This window comes from Larimichthys crocea, chromosome IX, assembly GCF_000972845.2.
Source record: "Larimichthys crocea isolate SSNF chromosome IX, L_crocea_2.0, whole genome shotgun sequence".
NCBI classification, from domain to species: domain Eukaryota; kingdom Metazoa; phylum Chordata; class Actinopteri; family Sciaenidae; genus Larimichthys; species Larimichthys crocea.
Window position 1 is genome coordinate 11,136,367 of NC_040019.1, and position 20,054 is coordinate 11,156,420.

Consider the following 20,054-nt stretch of genomic DNA (forward strand, 5'->3'; position numbering starts at 1 on the left):
ATTCTGAGTAATGAGTCTGTGCTGCACTTCTAGATTTACATTTTCACACGGTTTATATGTGCAGGCATCTTGAAACTCTAGTGAATGTGGTTTGTTAAGCAGATGAGTTTGTTCTGTCTGAGAGGCTTGTATAACTCGCCTGACTCAACTTTTCCAATAAAAGAAGGAGAAGATAACTGGCATTGCAGGACATTGTTTGTCCTGTTGTATTCTCATCTGGAGAGAGAGATAAACAGAGAGAGAGAGAGAGCGAGGGCGCAAGCTGACAACCTTGACTATGCTGATCCTATTAGATGGTAATCTCCAGACTTCATAAATCCACAGCCGTTTAAACTTGGGTTCATGTGAAACTCTAAATGTTGAGGATTCCTTCCTCCCCACTGTTCGGCCTAATCGCCCCTAACAAGTGTTTGGATATTCCCAATTAAATTAAGACCTTCTTTTTTTTTTATTCACAGCATTAGCCCTGATTAAGGTAGATGGGATTAGTTCATCATAAATGTTTAATGGTTGTAAGACAGAATTACTGTGTGGCTTGGGGCGGTCGGTAGCGTAGTGGGTTAAGCGGCCGCCCTATGTGTGGAGGCTATAGTCCTCGCTGCAGCTGGTCCCGGTTCGAATCCTGCATCGGACGGCTAATCACTCCCCCTCTCTCTGCCCCCTTCTTCCTAGATCCTCAGCTGTACTATCAATAAAGCCATAAAAAAAGGCCCAAAAAATAATCTAAAAAAAAAAAAAAAAAAAAAATTACTGTGTGGCTGACCATTTAAAATGCTGCTGAGGATTTAAAATGAGAAATTGAATACATTTAATCAGCATAACAAGATGTCTTCTTTCCAAATCATAATTGGCTTAAACATGTGCTATTTTATTAGATTATATATATATTGTATTTGTGAAAAAGCTCCACAGCTTCACAACACATACAGACATGTTTTGTGTATTCAATATACATCTTTATTTGAACAATACATTTGTTTTGAGTTTGAAGTACCTCCATATATTTCATGAGAGCTTATTTACATTGGGTTTTTTTAAATGTTGTATGGAAAGACACATTCAGTATTTTGAAATAATGATTTGTGCAAATCTGCAAATGTCACTGGAAATGTGTCAGGCTCAACCATTTTATTACAGTCAAAATGCATTTGTGGACTGAATTCAAAGTGTCAAGATTTATGAAGATTGTCTGCTTTGTAATAACATGGAAAGAAAAAGAAATCTACATATCATAATTAATTCACACACAACATAAAAAAAAATAATCTAGAATAATCAGCAAACCAAAAGGAAAGTTGAAACACTCAGACAGGATTGGATTTTTTTTTACCTAAATAAGGTTTTTCATAAGCAAGTCTTGGTATATTGTTATTTATTGGACTGAAAATCACACTTTTAGAGACTTAACTGTCTCATTTGACAACAACGTGAACGATATATCACAAATAATCATCAATTTAGAAATGCATTGTGGTCTGTTACATGTTTTATCACAGAAAGATGATTTGCCGCTTTAGTGTATAATAAAAATGAATACTTTGTAGGCTGAAACAGAATGCCAGACTTTTTTACACAGCTCACTCTGCAGATTCCCAGATAGTGTTGAAATTCATTTTTCTTGTGTTCTTCCCTTCTCCCTTTCCACTTCTTTGTCATTACTTAATCACAGGCGACCCCACTGGCTCCTCACATGACAGAGCACTTCTCCTCTGCTTTGGTCTTCAGCTCAGTGACGGTGGCTGAGGCCTTCTCCTTCAGCTGATCCATGTCCATGTTCTGCAAGTTTTGAAACTGGCCCAAGATGGAGTCCTTGCCTTCCTCCTCCGTGGCGTCCTCGTCCACCATCTTGAGCAACTCGTCGGGTACGTCCACGTCGTCCCCGGCCATCTCAATCATGTTCTCGTCCTGCTCGCTCTGCAGAGGACAACATTGGGGCGGAAAACAAGGTTAGAAATCAGAAACACAGACATGTGACAGCATATTGATATTGAGGACAAGGAAGTCTACGTTTATCACCTATAAAGTACCACAATTGGTATGAAAATCACATAAAACAGGTCGCTACACTAGAGGATATTCCGTTTTCTGTGTGCTTTGTACATTTTTGAGAAGCAAACTCGAGTTTGACTTCACTTTCCGCACCTCACCTCACTTCATGATAAATTACAGAAATGCTCAGTTTAAAGCCTTTCCAATAAACTCAATCTAATTGATTGATATCCGGAATAGTCGCGCAAGTACTACTGTGACTACTTTAAACGTCAATCTGTGGGATTATCTCAGTCCTACTTTAGCCTTTCCTCTCTGAATCCCAATGATAGTCTAAAGATATCTTCTATAGCATTGCACGAGACTCTAATTCCCATAGATTAACAGCACCAACTTCCCGTCTCTACTTATACTGTACACTTCCATATACCATATATATTTATATATATATTTCTTTTTCTAACTCACACTTGTATGCACATGGACGTCTGTTAAGAGAAAATAATCAGCAGTACCGGATCCTTATTGTTGTTGGAAATCCATTTAAAATGCATGTTTCACTTGAAATAAAGAAATGCTATTTCATTGTCATTGCAAGCTGACATGCAATGTAAACATCATTTGTTAAAAACTAATTAGATTTATTTGTATAGCTTCCTGCCATTGCCCTCATCATATATGCATGGTTTCAGTTTAAAAGAGAGTGAAAAGAAAAGCACCCTTTGTTTAAACCACAAAACTGAACAATGTCTGTTTTGCGTGAGACTGTTAGAAATGTCTCCAGCAGCCAAGGTCGTCACTGCATTCACGTGAATAAAAATCACAGTATTAGAAAAGCTTTTCACCACTAGGTATTTATCTTAAATAAAATCACAACATACCTTTTGCGCACCCTCCATTACAGGTTACTTCTCTTTAACAGTCCTTTTTAAAATCGTGCAGTCACTCGGTTTATATCCACTAAAGTAGATGTTGCTCTTTCTTAAGGCCAGTTCACACTACCCAGTACTCTCTAATGAGCCTGGGACACCTGCTCAGAAGCATTTGGCTTTCTAAGACTCAAGGTGCAATATGGTACACAAAGGCTAACGTGTCCAGGATGTTGGCTGAACGTCTTTCTCACTAATCTACTGGCATGGCTTCCACCTCCTGTTGTCCAAGCTGAGGCTGCCAAGTGTTGCTGTTAGATAGAGATAACCTCAACTGTGAAGCAGCTATTTGTTGCTCTACCTATCCAGCCAGGACACTTTAAAAACCTTAACAAGGACTGTTGATTATTAAAACCAGATCTAATTAAAAGACTGAGAAAAGGAGTATAATGAGCTGATGGTTCATTGAGGTGATGAGGTTCAATTTAGTCACTTACACTTTAACTTTAACTTCCCCAATTTAGCATTTCTAAGCAGGTATATAGACATTTTATAAATGGTTTATAACATATTATAATGTAGCTGTAAGTGCGAATAACTGTTTATAATGCATTTGTCAGCAATTATAACTCTTCTCTGAATCTTGGATAAATGGTGGCTGGTGTATAAACAATATAATATGAATGACAATAGAATGAAATACTGGTAATAATATAAAATATGCCTTCATAGGAGAATATATAATCACTGTACATTTGACAAATGCATTACTAAACACCTGAAATGTCCTTATATATTACAACTACATTATAGTGTCTTCAAACCTGTTTATTACATACATGTTTCCACCGAGGAGAGTTTATTAATGTATAATATTAAATGAAATTTAAAGATGAATGTCATGATAATAACTCTTTACCTTTGGCAGCCTGTATTTATCTCTGAGGCACACCCTGAGTGTGGCCCTCTCTGCCTTTTTGTGTAAGAAATCTGCATCTCTCTCCATCCTGAAATAGAAAAAAATTAAAATATTATTAGCACAGTATCCTTAATGTTGGTCTCAAGAATAGGTACAAATAATATTTATTTTAATCTCTTTCCTGGAAGATAAAAAAGATTAAAGCTGCGAGAAAAAAACAGCAAGGTGGAATTTTATGGCAGCTGGAGAGGAGCACAATAGATTTCTCAGTTGTTTTTTTAATTTCATGATAAAAAAAACACAATTTTTTTTTACTCTAATGGCTCAGTCAGTTCTGCTTCCAATGCTTCTTCAATGCAACATCCTCCAGTTCATCTGAATATCCATTGTATGATATGATATAATATCAAGTAGGAAATCAGGATTAAAATGTAACCAATGGGGAATCAGTTGAACTAATTTTGTTACAACAAGCCAATCTTTATTGGCTTTTCATACTAATTTTGTTACAACAAGCCAATCTTTATTGGCTTTTCATTTAAAACAGACTATTATTATCCTCCCAAAAATGGTGTAAACATCCACAAAAGCTATCTCAAAAATATCTAATCTTATATTACTTTAGACCTATAAGGTCTGATGCGTGTCCCTAAATTGATTTGTCTTGGTAATGTAATAACATTAGACTACACTACAGTTTAAATCAGATTCTGTTGTGACATAAGTGTAAGTGGCATTTTCAATTATTTGAAAATAATAATTCAACAATTTTTAGCAGTGATTCTAGTTTTTATTTTTGAATTCTGTTATCAAAGCTCATTTATTTAAGTCTCAGGTAAATCAGTTATCCAGTAGCCTTTAATGTGAGACCCCTCCGTATTCCTGCATTTTAAGCGTGAGACTCACGTACTTTCCCTCAGCCAATTAATGATGGGATTATTGGACCAGACTGAGTCAAGCAGATTTGTAATCAAGCCAAGATGCAGCAACACCTAAACAACAACCCAGTGGAGTGACGTGTCTAACCAACCATAAACAAACCATAAACACACACACACATACATACATTTGTTAAAATACAAACATGTATTTTCATGTTCTGTCCTTTAAATTTCCATCAAATGTTCGTGTGGATCAGGATTTGTTGCTGTAGAAGTTAATGCATTACCAGAAATCAATTATGGAGAATGTTGCCGTCTTTTTAAACAAATAAAGTCATTTCCTAAACAAAGGTCAGAGGCTGGACTAATCTTATTATGTAATACGGAATGACTAAATCTGCTCCAAAATCTACTCTCTATCACAAAAGTGCGAATTTGTATCAAATTTTCAAACAAAATATTATTTACTCTTTCTTCAAATGTGTACACTGTTGCAATCTGTACATCTTATTACTTAAATGTCTGCTTTAAAGAAAGGAAGTAGAACTGAATAACTGATCATAATGCACTGATATATTCATTTTACTAAGCCTGAAATAAAATAAAATAAATTAAGACAATAAAATGCTTTTCAAAAACAGCTGTGTCTATATTGTAGGAAACTGTGTGGACTGTTACAATAGTTACTGCAAATGGTAATCTAAATTAAATACACATAATTTTGCTGGGCTACGATTGTGTTGTGTAGTGTTGCTTTGCAACCACTCATGTATTTATTATTTTTATGAGCTTTGCAACACTACACAACCATCATTGGAGCTTCAAAGGTTTGAACATTTCCATGTTTTTGAGCTGTGAATAGAACTGCCATTTTATAATTGCTTGTTCGGTTGTGTTGTGAACTAGGAAGTCCCTCAAAATTTTACAGATTATGGGAGATTATTGATCCTGGTCCAGCATGACCTTAAGCCTTAGTGGGTTATTATGTAGTAAATTCAGGAAAAATAAATAAATAAATAAATAATTCACGATGTTGGTAACTCTGCTGTGACCTTCAGCAACAGATGCATCTCTCAAAAACAAATCTTGCTCGTTGTGAGCTCATGGAAAATTATAAATACACGAGTGGTTACATTTGGTTAGCTTTAGATTAAAGAATATGTTTTTTTAAGTGTTGTGCAAAGGAAGGGAACACGTTAACAGTGAAGGGTTGTAATGCCATAGAAAACTGCTTGTCAAGGTCAGATTGTACACTCTGCAGCCACACTGTTTTTCAATGGGCCAATTGCATCAATGCAAAGTGGAGAACAGTCTGTGTTGTTACTTACTTCTCCTCCACCAACTGTTTTTGGTACTCTTCATACTCCTCCCGTGTCATCCCTGCTGCTTTGGCTGGATCTGAGGGGGTGGCCTCCTCTTCTTTGTCACCTCCACCACCAAGACCCATTCCTGACAGGGGGTTGCCAATCATGCTCTTGATCAAGAAAGCCATCTTGAGTTGTCTGAGTGTTTACTCTGCGAGGATGAGAATACTTTTACAGATAAAAAGGATGCTGCTGTTCTTAGGGTGCCCTCCGGTTCGCCTTCCTATAGCCGTCAAATCCAGTGGTAGCTCACTAGCTAACCTGCTGCTTGACTATGGAGCCAAGGACACACTGACGACAAGCAACAGACACATACACACACACACTTGCACGAACACACACATACAACGTTTTGCCTGGGCCATAATCTGGATTTAATCCTCCCTGCTCCACTATGCTAAGAGGCAGATGGCCTGTTTTCTCTCTATTTTTAAATCATGTAGATCTTTGTTGGGTTTTTATTTATTAATTTTGACACTTTGACGCATTCTTTAGAAGAACTAGGTGCAGCACTCATCATAAAAAAATGTTTTTGTAGATTGGAGCCCCCCTCAGTTTAGGACCACACATATGCTGCTTCCGCCCACTGGTGCTTAATCATATTAGTAAAGGACGGGCCGGCCTGTGTGCAGCTTATACTGCTGAGACCGAGCAGAGTAGAGGGAGAGAGGGGAGCGGGATTAGAGTCTTGTTTATCCCCCAGTGGACCCACGTTCATGCCGTGCTATTGTTCAGTGGGAGAATGACTGACAGGGGGATGAGTGATGGCGAGGAGGCAGCTCTCAGTTCATTTCACCCTATCACTACATCACTACCTGCAAGAGGGCTGAAGGACTTGTAGATTACCCCAATACTGTGTAATGTTAATCTGCAACCATATATGTCTAGCAATATCTGTAGTTATCGTACATGTAAATGTATGTTACATGACAAATGTATGTGTAAAAGAGGAGATGTATATATTATTATTATTATTATTTTATAAAATTGTCAACAAGTCAAGAAGCAACAGATACTGTGGGCACTGTGACAGAAGGATGAAATGCAGAGTAAATTCCTGCATGGATTTGAGCCATTACCGTATGTGTTATGCATCTTAGACCACTAAGCCTGCGTGACTAACAAAGTGTGGAAAGATAGATGACCATTTCCTCCATCAGTTTGTTCTATGAGCTTCACTTTGATATAAAAGAAGCTTCAGTGTCTATATAATCCCTGATAATCTTTCAGGTTTCCTTTTAGCTGTGCGTTTAATCCATTATTTTTGATATTGGCACAACTCAGCAGAACTGCCACTACATAATAAATCACCGTCAACCTGATGTTATTATTAACTGCACAAAATGTTGATGCTTTTAAGGTTTGATGGTAATGTCAGTTGGGTTGGTTGGTCACTTCGTCCACCACTATGGTCCAGATGAAAATGTCTCACCAGATTGCCATGAAATTATATTCTGAAATGTTAAATTCATGGTCCCCAGAGGATGAATCCCACTGACTTTGGTGATCCCCTGACTTTTTCTTTGTTGCCACCATGAGGTTGACATTTGTGGTTAGCTGTGAAATGTCTCAATCATTATTGGATTGATTGATTTGGTCCCGACATTTACGTTTCCCTCAGGATGAATTATAAAAGGTTTGGTATCTTTAACTTTAATGAACAAACATCTGCAAAATGTATGTGATTCTCATTAGCCTCAGCTGTACTTGTGTTTGCTGTTAATTAATTCACTAACCAAGTGACAACCTCTGTGGCTGTGAAGTGAAGACAGTGCAGACATGACTGCAGTTCCTTAAATGTCCTCTTGAGGCTGGCAACAGAATCTCAGTCAATCTCAAATTCAATTGCCAGGCGGGTGCCGTTACAGATGGCTTGTTTGAGCACCCAGCCATCATTCAGCCCGCCTCAGGCCCACCGTCAGACCACGTCTTTGCCCATTTTTAGATTATCTGGGAGGCAGCAGAGGCAAGACAGCCAGCATGGCGGTGGCCAGAGCAACCACACTCTGAACTTCACAATGGCTCTTCAGAAAACTATGAGTGACGTCACAGATGACGTCCATTACGTCATGTCAGTGGTAATAATTGTGATTAATGTGACTTTATACACTGGTTATGGATAGAGTGTTGGAATAAACACGTATTTAAAAAATAGTCTCATCTTATAAATGTTCCTATATTTGTGACAAATTCATAGCGTTACAAAGCTTTGTTTATATACTGTGTATAAATGTTAAATGCTAAAATAAAATCACTAATCTGTAATTGCAAGGAATATTATATATTCATATCATGACTATTATGTCACCATTTCACCTGTCAGAGATATTTTGTATTAACATCACTTGCTGCTCTACTTCAGAAGTGCTGTTTGACTTTAGGGTTAATTTGAAATCAAAACTACAAATCTACCTACATGTACTATGGCTGCTAATTGCTTAGTAACGATAAATTACTTATTACACTCTTTGTAGATGCATCTTGTATGGTCTCCCGTGAAAGAATACATAGACACCACAGTGATTTGTGTTTTCTGTTTATGTAAATTGTTCAGGTAGAGGATATGTCAGATTCTGACATGTCATCAAAACAGATAAACAGAAGCAGACATCTGCTCTGAGTTTTCATCACCAGCATTATTTTATACAAAATTGCACATTTCAAAACACGTTATTTTCTTTTGTAATCACTTCAGGTTCATGGAATGGGACTGTGGCAGATTTTCAACTTTTGAAAACAAAATCTAAGGATCTGGCCAACCAAAAATACTGTAAGGAGCATGTTACATCATGTTGAAAATCCATAACAATAAGTTTCACACGAGCATTTATACACAACAACTTACTGATCAAATTAAAAATCTGTAATGAATTAAAACAAACTTTATCAACAGAACCAAATTTTTCAAGTACAATAACTTACAATCTGAAATAATCAAAAAAAAAAAAAATTAATTATCAAAATTCCCTCATTTATACACTCAAAAATGTATTTCATCAAAAGAATTTCTTTGCTGCTGCTTCTTGTTGACTCCTGGCGAGAGAAACAAAGGACAGACACAAAGCATTAGACAGTCATTGAAATCCACAAGCACACGTATGACAAAATGAAAACAATGTCTTACTTGTACATGATGTAGCAGAAGAACAGCACTGACTGGACGACGATGAAGATTACAAAATGAATGGTAGATAAGCAGGAAGGCATTGGAGGTAACTCAGGACACTTCACAACCTTCTCAGCAGGATTCTGTGTGGCAAACAGAAAAGAAAGTTCAGGTCAGCTGAGCTCTGATCTGATTGTTAAACTGGGAAAACTGGGGTTAAAAAGAGAGAATCCATACCGGAACATTACGCTGGACCAGGTGCTCCACGTCCCTTTTGACCGTGTGCAGATGTTCCTTGATGTCGTTGAAGTGCTGAATGGTCTCATATGTTCCCATGCCGCCTGCGTTACCCTGGTGTTGGACTGAGCCGATCTGTTTCAGGGACTCGTGAAAAGAGTTTCTGCAGCGACAAAGAGGAGACACACTAAGTGACAAGATACTGCAGTAATACTGCAACTGCTTTACCAAATAAATATCTCGATGATATAGTCAAAATGTTGAATTTTTAATATTTGATACATGTGTTGAGTGAATTCAAGTTGGGAAACATGATGTGCAGTAAATATGCTGTAGGGTATCATTTATTTACAATAATACACATTGTCCAAAATTAATCTTTTAATCCCTAGTCACAAAAGGCTGCATATTGTCAAAGTTTGATTGCTAAATTAATCCCTTATAAAAACATGTTCTTACAACAGATTACAAGAACAGGAGGATAAGAAACAGACGACAAGAGGAACCTTATCTGGAATCCAGAGTTGAGTTATGAGAGAAACAACATTGAACATTAAAAAAAAAAAAAAAAAAAAAAAAGCATATGAGAGTTGAAATAAATACATTTGGTCATTGTAAATGTATTGTACTGTTTCTTTGTGGAGGACACAAGAGGCTTTATGTATTTATAAATAAATAACAGCAACAAAAATGTTTTAAGTAACTAAAACAAACGCTGATGTCTGGAGACTCAACTTAAAAAAAAAAAAAACGGTTCGTGTGGTCCTTTAAGTGAGATAATAATAATAATAATAATAATAATAATAATAATAATAATAATAATAATAATAATAATAATAATAATAATAATAATAATAATAATAATATATAATGCATCCACACAAACACTGGTTAGTTAGTTAGCTTTAATACTGTCATTGTCTAGTCTTTATCTGAATTAGACAAAGTATTGAGTGAGTAAAGTATTTTATCTTTGTGTTTGTGTTCCCATGAAATGGACAGAATGTACTAAAAAGACAGTAACTGTGACATGTCTTCATCTTGAACTCATCTTACTGATTTAAGTCTGACTTAAGTCTGACCTATGAGGCCTCATGTTCAGCTTTTTTCAACTTGTGAATGCAATGCGAACACTGATAATTATATGTATAATTTTAGTGCATTTACTTCGGGGGTTGTCACAATATTTACAGTGGCGAGTGTCAACTCGATGATATAACTGAAGCGCACCTTGGATTGGATTTATTGGTTTTTCGTTTGTAACAAGTTTAAGAAACGGACGTTTTTCTAAAATACACTTCTGCTTTTCTTGTTGAGGCTTTGATGAAATAATTGAAACCACTCTTGTTAGCTTAGCTTAGCATAAAGACCGCAAATGAGGAGAAACAGGTTGCCTGGCTCCGTCCAAATGTAAGAAAAAGACTACAGAATTTCTAATGCTCACTTATTATCAGGTTATGTACCTCTTGTTTAATCTGTGTAAAAATGGTATTTGTATTATTGTGCGTGTCAGAAATGTCCATACATCATCCCCTCAAAGAGACGTCAATCCAAAAGAATGACTGTCAGAGCTCACCAGTGATGAAATGGGAAGTCTGTAAAATCTGCATCTTCACTCTCAGGAGAGAATGAAGACGCCTTAATCCTGGATCATATTTCTCAACAAAATGCAATTTCTTAAAGTTGATTACTCAAAGAGAGAAAGCAATAAGTTTCCCTTATCATCTTAAACACGTCTAAGACGATTATGAAGAAGAGAGTAACTTGACAAATGAAAGGAATTCCAGCAGCGTTAAGTAGGAAGGCCCCAAGGGGGCAAGTGTGACAAGAAATCAATTGGAGGTAAACCATGTTTTGTCTGCATATGACAGATGTATTTAAAAACTACTAATCTGATAAGGACAAAATGGTGCTAAGGATGTGGCCTTTTCTTGCTTGGCCACATGGTTGAGGTCCAATATGATGGACAGGGATGACATATAAACAAAATCTAATTTGTTTCACAGAGAGGGGGGAAAAGAAATCTCCCTTGAGAAAGTAAGTGAGCATTTATTAAACCCTACATCTAATCGTCATCTGCTACAAGTGACCCATTTATGAACGGAAAGCCCTCCTTGGATGGTCTGAGATGAGGTCCTATCATAAACTCTGTGTTTAAAAGATGGGTCAGGATAAACTGAGAGCTCAGTCTACAAAGTAATACAGATCAGTCGCACACATTAGCACATTAGAGGGAGCAGCTGCAGCCTTTTGCCAGGGTCTGAACTTATGTGTCAATCAGCTTACTCCTGTGCATCACCTTATCTTCTATTCTTAAAATTGAATCATCACAGAAACTGTCTTTCCCTGTCGCCAATACAATAAAATTCTTCACTTGTAGAAGCTTGCATAGAATTAGCAAATAGGATGAGTAAGTGAGTCTGAGTCCATGTTAGTTATGGGTCAACAATATAAGAAAGAAAATCATGTATGCAAAGTCATTCAAGGATGTATGTCCTGTTGGATTTAGGGCAGCTTGGTTCTTGGATACATAAGACTAAGAGATTATTGTTACATACAATAAAATCTTTAATATCTTGTGATTCTGGTTAATTCTTAATGCAGATGGTGTATTCAAATTAAGACGTGCAATCAAACTGCAGCGACAAGTTAACAGTTGTGCAGTTCATTTTTAGGGTGCAAAGTACTGAAGTGAATTAAAGAAGGCTTTTATTTTCATGAACAGCTGAACATGCGAGTCAAAAATGTTGATTCATAACTTAATCATCTGTGAAATTGAGAAAAACTATTAAAATCTCACAAATCTACAAGATCTGAAGAAGACTTTATTTTAATGTGTTGCGTGCTCACAGTGACTAAGCCCACAAGCACCTTAGCCAAGTAATACAAATATGTTATTGTCTAAATACAAACTCTAAACATCAAAAAAATCAGGCTTACTTACTGTAAGTAACAAAATCAAACAGTCATTTGAAACTTTGCCATGGAAGGCACACCATCATAAAACCTCTTAAGCTGAATTATCAGGCTGTTAATCGGAGAGTGGTAAAGTAACAAAGAAGAAAAAGATTACAGCTGGATATTACTATACCTATCATGCTGTAATCACTGTATGCAGGGCTCAACAATGTGGATTGCCCAAGCAAAATGCCACAGCAGGCTGGTAAATCAAGCCAATACGTTTTTTAGCACAAGCGAGCATTATCCTGGAAACAGGAGTTTAGTTGTGTTAGACTGTGTATTGCACACTTTCCTGCAAGTTTGAGAGCAAGCGGATAAAACAAGAGTCTTTGTTGTTATTTTGAAAACCCCCTAATAAATACCGGGCACGTCTGTGACGCTGTTTGGTCCATTCTTCAAACCCAAAGCAGGAGCATTTCAGAAGTGGAACGTTTTGACAGATTTTAACTTGTTTTTAATATGCCTCCAAATATGTAAATATGCTGTGTATTAAATTGTTTCCTTTTTGGCTGTTTTTACAATTAGAAATTTGTACATGCCTTTTTATTTTGAAAATCGACCGGATTCTCTACGCCCTATGTGTCTGACTTCTTGTGAGCTTGAGCTGCTCTGTGCACGCGGGCTGCTTGCAGCTTCCGTCAAAAATAGAACAGCCACATATTCTTAGTGGAGCTTCTGGGAGATTTCTGAAACACACCACAGTGCTTCTGGTGGGGTTTGAAATATTGATTAGAATGGCTGCAACCAGTGGCGGGTTATGGTTAGTGATGGCAGCGCACACAGAACGCATTGCATTCATGCCCGGTGGAATTTGGCCGGCTACTGATAAACTGTTTGGGAATACTCCAAACTTCTGCTAGGAAGTACTGTTTTTCTAACTTTATTTTTAAGTGAAATGGTTTAGAGTTTAAATCAAGGCAGTGTGATGATTAGCCCATTAAGTGCATGTGTGTGCGTGCACGAGCATGTGACTGTTACTGCAGCTGGATTATCAGGCTGGCAGACACCTGTGATGTTGCAGCCTCTGCATCCTCGGATTAAATATGATTTGAGGGATTTAAGAAGCAGGATTTCCCTTGTTTTTCTGAAGCATCAGGGATATCTCTTTATGTCCGTTGCAAAAAAAAAAAAAACAACAGCTAGTTTTTAAAGATAAACCAAATGTCAACAACAATGACACTGTTGTTACTCACCTCAACTCGTGCAGATTTTTGAGAACCTCCTGCTGGGTGGCTACGACAGAACCCAAATGTTGTACGTCCAACTAAAAGGGAAATACAACATAATGGTCTGCATGTTAAACGCTGCAGTGTTGACATATGATAAAGCTGTCATAATTTTTTTTTATTAGTTTTCATAACCTCACTGACTCACAGTCATAAAAACACTGAAGTGAAAGCACTGGAATTTTATTCTGTATTGATTTTGTTTTTGTTGCCAGAGGTATCAAAATTACTATTTCTGAACCTGATTTAAATCTATAAGTAACTAGAAATTAATCTAAATCTTAGGAAGGTAAAACACCCACTATTATTCGGTGTGCACTTGGTGTGAATCTCTCTTTGCAATGACATGCTCACCTGTCCCGACTCAGCGTTAGCCCCCTTCTTGCCAACCTCATCAGTGATGACAGAAACATATCGACGCTGCTCGTCCAGGATCATGGCGAGCTGCCGGTGCAGCTGTTTGATCTCCAGGTGGATCCGGTTCTGGCCTTCAAACACCTGACGGATCTCCCGGTCATTTACGGTCTCGTACAAATCCTCAACTACAGAAGATATAAAACACATCCAAAATGAGAGCAATTAAAATCTAAAAAGCTTGGTTTGGGAATGTCTCTGTGAGTATATTATCTGAACAAACTAAGCTAAATTGTTTGGAAAATATAAAACATAATATAGAACGGATAGAAAATATATAAATAAATGCAAAATAATAGTTTATGATTTGGATTTCACATAAAAGATTTCAGAAAACTAACTTGGCTCTCCTTGGACGTCTGGGTGCTCTTTCTGAAACTCCTCTTTCTTTTTGTCGAGCTCTTGCTGGAAGTTCTGAAATTCTTCCTGGTACTTGTCCTTCTCTTCTTTAGGAATCTCAGATTCAGGTGGAGGCTTCAATGAGAAAGACAAAAAAAAAAACCCCTCTCCGAACTCAATAGAGGCTGTGCTTAAAGCTATGGTGTGCACATGCATGCGGCACACAGAGACACACACAGCTACAGAGAAGAGAACAACAGCACACACTGGATTGTGGAAAAGTATTAGGAGCTCTGAGAAAATGTAGTTACCGGCTGCTGGCCTGGCTCTGTGAGTCTGAACAACAGGAACGACAAAACATCGTGGTCATCTGATGGAGGAAAGAAATTATGCGTTAGAAAATAACACAAATAAACAGAGTTGAAAACACTGGCAGCACTTGACATTAAAGCACAGTAATAAGATAATAACAGGGTGATAATTATTTAGAGAAAAGTGACACTGGGCTAATACCATGTAATTACAGAGTGATAACTTAGAATTATATAGTTTATATAGTTAGAATTATGGTAATATTAGTTTATTTTCTGTAATAGGAGAATAGCAGTTCAGAAACACGAGTAACATTAGTAACATCTCATTATTAACAGTTACAATGGACTCACACTAGACTATCTCACAATACTGAGGTTGCATCAGGGTGAAAGAAAACATTAACACTGTTAATCACTGTAAAAAATGGAGTAATACTAAGGTGGTAACAGCATAATAATAAGCCTATAATAATAAAATAATGAGCGAGTACACCTTTATTTGTACCTGTATCTATTCAACGACTAAATTAGTCTGTACTCTGAATGTGTAGGGTTTACAACAGATGATAAATTGTTAATTTAAGCTGAAACTGATGTGGATTAATCAGAAGTTGCTATACTTATTAGAAAACTGTTTACAGAAGAGCCTCTGGTATGAGCTTCAGAGCAACAATATTGATCGTAATAGTCTTTTTTTTTATATAAAAGTTGATATATTTATTGTCTATTAGAAAAACGGATATTGACACATTACACTCTTTATCTGTATTGGATACTTGTTTCCGCCGAGTGCTTGCTTGACAAGAACAGAAAAGAAAAGGAAATACCAGAGAATCACCATCAGTAGTGGAAAATAACACTGAAATTCCTCTTCCCTCAACAACAAGAAGAGCTTTTCTTTTATTAATTATTTATTACTACTCATTACTACTCTACTCATTTTAAATCCTACTTGAAACTAAACGGCCCTGTCTTGGAAACACAGTGGAATAAATGTAAATTAGCCTGATCATACCTCCACACCTGACAATTTAAACTGAATAACTTTCTAACTCTACGGTCCCTCTGAGGGCCTACAGAGAAGTACGTGTACCTTTTTAAACAATACTGACATTAGAGCTTTTAAGGCTTTTTAAAACACAGAGAACAGAATAATACCTGCTAAACCACCAGTGGCAGCTGAAATGCCAAAGAATCCCTCAGTGGGAATGACCATATTGTCCACCTTTGTGCAGAATTCGTAGTCCTCTTTGTCTGGAGTGAATCCATTGTTGATCAGTACCTGAGGAAGAAGACAGAATCATGATGCAGCCAAACAAAACACTACTGGCTGTGCTGTCGTTTATCCCTTCATATATACAGATAAAAATATATCTGATACTCAACGTGTGAGTGTTTATTGTTTCTCCTACCGTCAGTGTCTTCTTGTAGTAGGTGATTTTGGCTCGGACAGGATACGGTTTGTTGCGGAAGTCTCGTAAACATGTACCGAGGGCCTGTGTGGTGCCGTCACTGGATCAAGACATAACATTTACATTCATCTACATATACAGCACTGGGATCCACAAAGACAGTACGATTACAGTTTATTAAAGAAGTGAATAACAATAATGCTCATGTGTGTTTTTGTAAACATTTATTTAGTGCCGTAAACAGTGTGAAGACAAACTGGAGTGGCACTGAAAACGTGATTCAAAGCTTTCACTGGAGATTAGGAGACGATAGAGGATTATTTACTTTCAAAGTAAATATAATCATATTTCCTAATCTGCTTTAAATTGTTTAAATATGAGCTGGTGATGACGTCAGGGCAAAGCAGAAGAAATGTTTTCTTACTTTTGATGGTCGTAAACAAGGTTGCCATTGTTTCCCACAACAATTATAGCTGGGTTATTTTTCTGGGGAGAAGATGAGAAAACAAGGAAACGGCATTCATCTTTATGTGTGTGTTTATTTATTCAGAAATATCAAACCCACACAGATAAAACAATATATATGCTGACCTATGAAAGATTTGTTTTTCAAGACAGTGATAGACATAAATGAGCAAAAATGATGCAAAATGTTAAATGTAAAGCTCACCGTTACGTCTTTATTTTTAGCACTCTATGTCTGTCTCTGTTACTAAACCAGCTGATAACAACTAAACAGAAGCAGTCTTTGTGTTGGTGTCGGCTACCTCTGTAGCTGAAGATCTTTGAACAAGAACAGGAAGAAACAAAGACTCTACCAGCAGCCTTCTTTCAACACAAAAACACCCCAAGGAACACTCATGGAAACATACAATCATTAATCGTTGAGGCTAAACAATAGTTGGTGAAGCGAAGTTGACACCAACCTTTCCATCATTGTCAAAAGAGTCAAAGAAGACTCCAACTCCATTCCACTGGTCGGCAGCACCGTACACTGGGCCGTCGAGGCCTTGTGCAGTGGTGAACCACACAGCCTGTCAAAGGAAAAAAATGTGGTGCAAATATTAGTTTGTTTTAGCATCCTTTATAAAAACAGATGTCAAAGGATGTAGCCATTATGTTCTGATAGATTTCTAATGAAACAGTGAATGAGAGAGTAATTACAGTATTTATGTGTATTTATGCTGTTGTGAATCATCCGGAGGCAACTACAGAAAACAGTATTATTTAATGTGCGTTAAAGATCAATTTTCGGGGAATCCTTTCATGTGATCATCTCCTCTGATCAGTGTGTGTGTTTGTGCAAAAGTATATTTCCGCAAATTATGTTACAACTGAAGTGTTTCAAGTAATAAAGGTTGACCGGTTGTAATCAAGCACTTCTTCATGAAGCTCTACGCTACAAACATTTTGGTCTGTATTCAAAAGCACTGAGGTTTAATACCCAGCCCTGGTGTAGATGGATACAGTATGAGATACAGTAAGTGTGCCAGTCTAGTGTTGTTTCAGAGTAAGTGTGCTCCTGGTCTCCGTGGTTCTGGACTGAAGTTTACTTAAATAACAACTACTATCAAGTTACAGTCTTTCTTACCAATCCATCCGCTCCCATTCTGCCTCTTCCAGATACTCTGAAGGTCACCTCGGCCTCCCAGTGTTCAAAGTTGACTCTGTTTTTCGTCCACACAGTGCCCCTCTGACTCCTGAGGGATGGCGTGATACGCACCTGGTCTGCACTGGGAATCGCATCTGGGATGGAGGGGAGAGATGGGTTGAATTTGCAAAATAAAATATACAGAGACAGATGTTTTTTGTGTGTCTTCCTCTTCCACTCCGATCTGAGAAGCTCATGCCTGCTAACTAGTAGTATTACTGTTAATGAAAATGATTGAAAGTGCCTACTTTCTACTCTTATCGCTGCCTCAGTAAGTGACTCAGACTTAGATTTGTTTGTACAGTCTAAGTTTACACAGCGTTACATGAACTGTTAATCTCACTACGTATCAGTAGCTGCTTTCCTCTGTTACATGTCATTGTGACTCGAATAACTTACTGGCCAGACAAAACAGAAGTGTAGACATCCACTTTTGTTATTGTAGCCGTCTGTGGACACGCAGACCTCCGTGTTACTACTTTTTATACAGAGAGACTGGACAAAAAAAAAAAGAGGCTTTTTGTGGGCAGACGTACAATTTTACGTACAATTCCTCTGCATTACTGTTACGAGAGTTTGTTAAGTTCACATCGAGGGTAGGAGGAGGTGAAATGCTGCCCCCTATCCTTTGCATGTAGAGCACGTGGAAAGAAATAGACAAAAATAACTTGGTGGTCTGAGCAAGTTTGAAAGTGAGCGTTTGCAGCCGGGTGCTGTGTTATGGACGCCGACGTCTCAGTCTTAAGAAGTTTTTTAAAGATATTTTGGGGTGTTTTTTTTAATGCTTTATTAGACAGTGACAGCTGGAGCGATGGACAGGATTTGTTAAGGGAGAGAGAAAGAGAGAGAGAGAGAGGATGGATGAAGCAAAGAACCTCGGCTGGTATCAAACCAAATGTGGCAAGGACCGCAGCATTGACACATGGGGCACGCGCTCTGCCAGCCAAGCAGAAATCCCAAAACATTACCCCGGGTCTAAATCGTGAGGCCTATTTTTGTGTCGTGACAGTCAAGTGAACTGGACAAAAAAATACGTGTGGCCATCCTGATGCGGTCTGGAGGTTTGATGTGGTAACCTGTAATGACTTGAGTCTTGTTTCCTGTCATTATAGAGGTATTTCCTGTCACATCCTCTTTGTAGCAAAAAGAAAAGAAAATCCTCCCCCCTAAATCAATCCTGAACTGGAGATAGGGTGCTGTAATCTCATGCTGTCTTTATTGAATGTTCATGTCAGCAACTGGACACCTCAGTGTGTGATGCAAGAATCCAAAGGCCCAAAGTTCAACACTTCAGCTGTATGTGTATGCAGCAATCTTCAGGCTTTTAAACCTGCTGTTTTGTTTTTTTTTAGCACACATGTGAATTTTACTGTGAAAAAAAGGAAGATATGTGAATGAAGGAAGCGAGCTGCTGTCAGCTGTGAGCGGAAACACAGCCCCGCTACACGCATGAACAACCTCAACACTCACAAACAAACACGGCTGTGTTAGAGTCTAAAGAGCAGACGGACAGCGGCTCGGAGATGTTGACAGCTGGACACAAACTTACTTCCAGTGTGGATCCAAAACGGGATACTGCCGTCCGTCTGAGACAGGTGCGGTCCTTTGAAGCTGTATTTGTACTCAAAGCGGCGGTGAGGAGGTTCTTCGGACGTCGAGGCACCTGCGGCGACGTCGGCGACGCTGCGGTGAAATATTAACGTGGTGAGAAAAGTTAAAATCAACAGACGAGCGTTTGCAGCCGGGCGCTGCGCTATGGACACCGCCATGTTTCTGTATCACTGCTGACGTAGCGCTGAGTCCACGCGCATGACGGGACGCCTGTAGGGCCAACAGGGCGTTTTCTGATTGGTCCGTTTGTTGGTGCCGCTTTTCTTCTTCTCCGGTTTTTTATGTGTGTGTGTGTGTGTTACAGCTGAGGTTGATAAGTGACGTCACGTCGTCAAGTAAACAAATAAAAGATACAGCCTTAGGCATCATATAATTATGAGGATTAATCTACCAGTTGTGTTCTCTTAATTGTGTGACTCATTTTTTGGCACACACACAAAAAAATTATCAACTACCTAAAGCTTAAAAAGTTACAGATTTTCATAATACGGCAGACATAAAATATATTATGCACAACTCTGTTTTCATTAGTGTATAATTACCTGAAAATAACAATCTTTTTGTATTTTTCCTAGTTTAAATCAAATCAAGTTTATCCCAGATAACAAATATTTTGGCTGTATTATGGCATACATTTGGCATTTTTGGCTTTCTTTTGGCATTAGGAAAGCCTTTTGACATTACCTGTGGTATGATTAGGGTTATCCATAATAGATAAGGAGGCGCCAGCAATATATGGCTGAGTTAAGGCATGTTTATGG

General features: G+C 37.8%; 2 protein-coding genes across 2 annotated transcripts; both read right to left on the minus strand.

Moving 5' to 3' along the window:
• Positions 1–1,044: 1,044 nt before the first annotated feature.
• On the minus strand, positions 1,045–6,325 carry cplx4a (complexin 4a). Its single transcript, XM_010742432.3, has 3 exons — positions 5,987–6,325; positions 3,778–3,865; positions 1,045–1,914 (listed from the first exon to the last, which is right to left on the minus strand). The coding sequence occupies exons 1-3, from the start codon at positions 6,148–6,150 to the stop codon at positions 1,687–1,689; spliced, it is 480 nt and encodes a 159-aa protein (XP_010740734.1). The 5' UTR covers positions 6,151–6,325; the 3' UTR covers positions 1,045–1,686.
• Positions 6,326–8,542: 2,217 nt separating this feature from the next.
• On the minus strand, positions 8,543–19,529 carry lman1 (lectin, mannose-binding, 1). The gene is made up of 13 exons (XM_010742420.3): positions 19,232–19,529; positions 17,623–17,777; positions 16,958–17,065; positions 16,456–16,517; positions 16,032–16,131; positions 15,778–15,901; positions 14,617–14,675; positions 14,308–14,440; positions 13,907–14,094; positions 13,520–13,590; positions 9,366–9,528; positions 9,147–9,271; positions 8,543–9,055 (listed from the first exon to the last, which is right to left on the minus strand). The coding sequence occupies exons 1-13, from the start codon at positions 19,449–19,451 to the stop codon at positions 9,019–9,021; spliced, it is 1,545 nt and encodes a 514-aa protein (XP_010740722.2). The 5' UTR covers positions 19,452–19,529; the 3' UTR covers positions 8,543–9,018.
• Between the last annotated feature and the right edge of the window lie 525 nt (positions 19,530–20,054).

Bases quoted from the DNA above. Each gene is read 5' to 3' on its own strand.
- lman1 (XM_010742420.3), bottom strand. From the start codon at position 19,451: ATGGCGGTGTCCATAGCGCAGCGCCCGGCTGCAAACGCTCGTCTGTTG. The intron at 14,441-14,616 runs GTAACTACATTT...TTCTCATTGAAG, and splicing joins CAGAGCCAGGCCAGCAGCCG to CCTCCACCTGAATCTGAGAT. The intron at 14,095-14,307 runs GTTAGTTTTCTG...TATCTTCTGTAG, and splicing joins AGACGTCCAAGGAGAGCCAA to TTGAGGATTTGTACGAGACC.
- cplx4a (XM_010742432.3), bottom strand. From the start codon at position 6,150: ATGGCTTTCTTGATCAAGAGCATGATTGGCAACCCCCTGTCAGGAATG. The intron at 3,866-5,986 runs GTAAGTAACAAC...TTTCTATTTCAG, and splicing joins AAACAGTTGGTGGAGGAGAA to GATGGAGAGAGATGCAGATT. The intron at 1,915-3,777 runs GTAAAGAGTTAT...TGTCCTCTGCAG, and splicing joins ATAAATACAGGCTGCCAAAG to AGCGAGCAGGACGAGAACAT.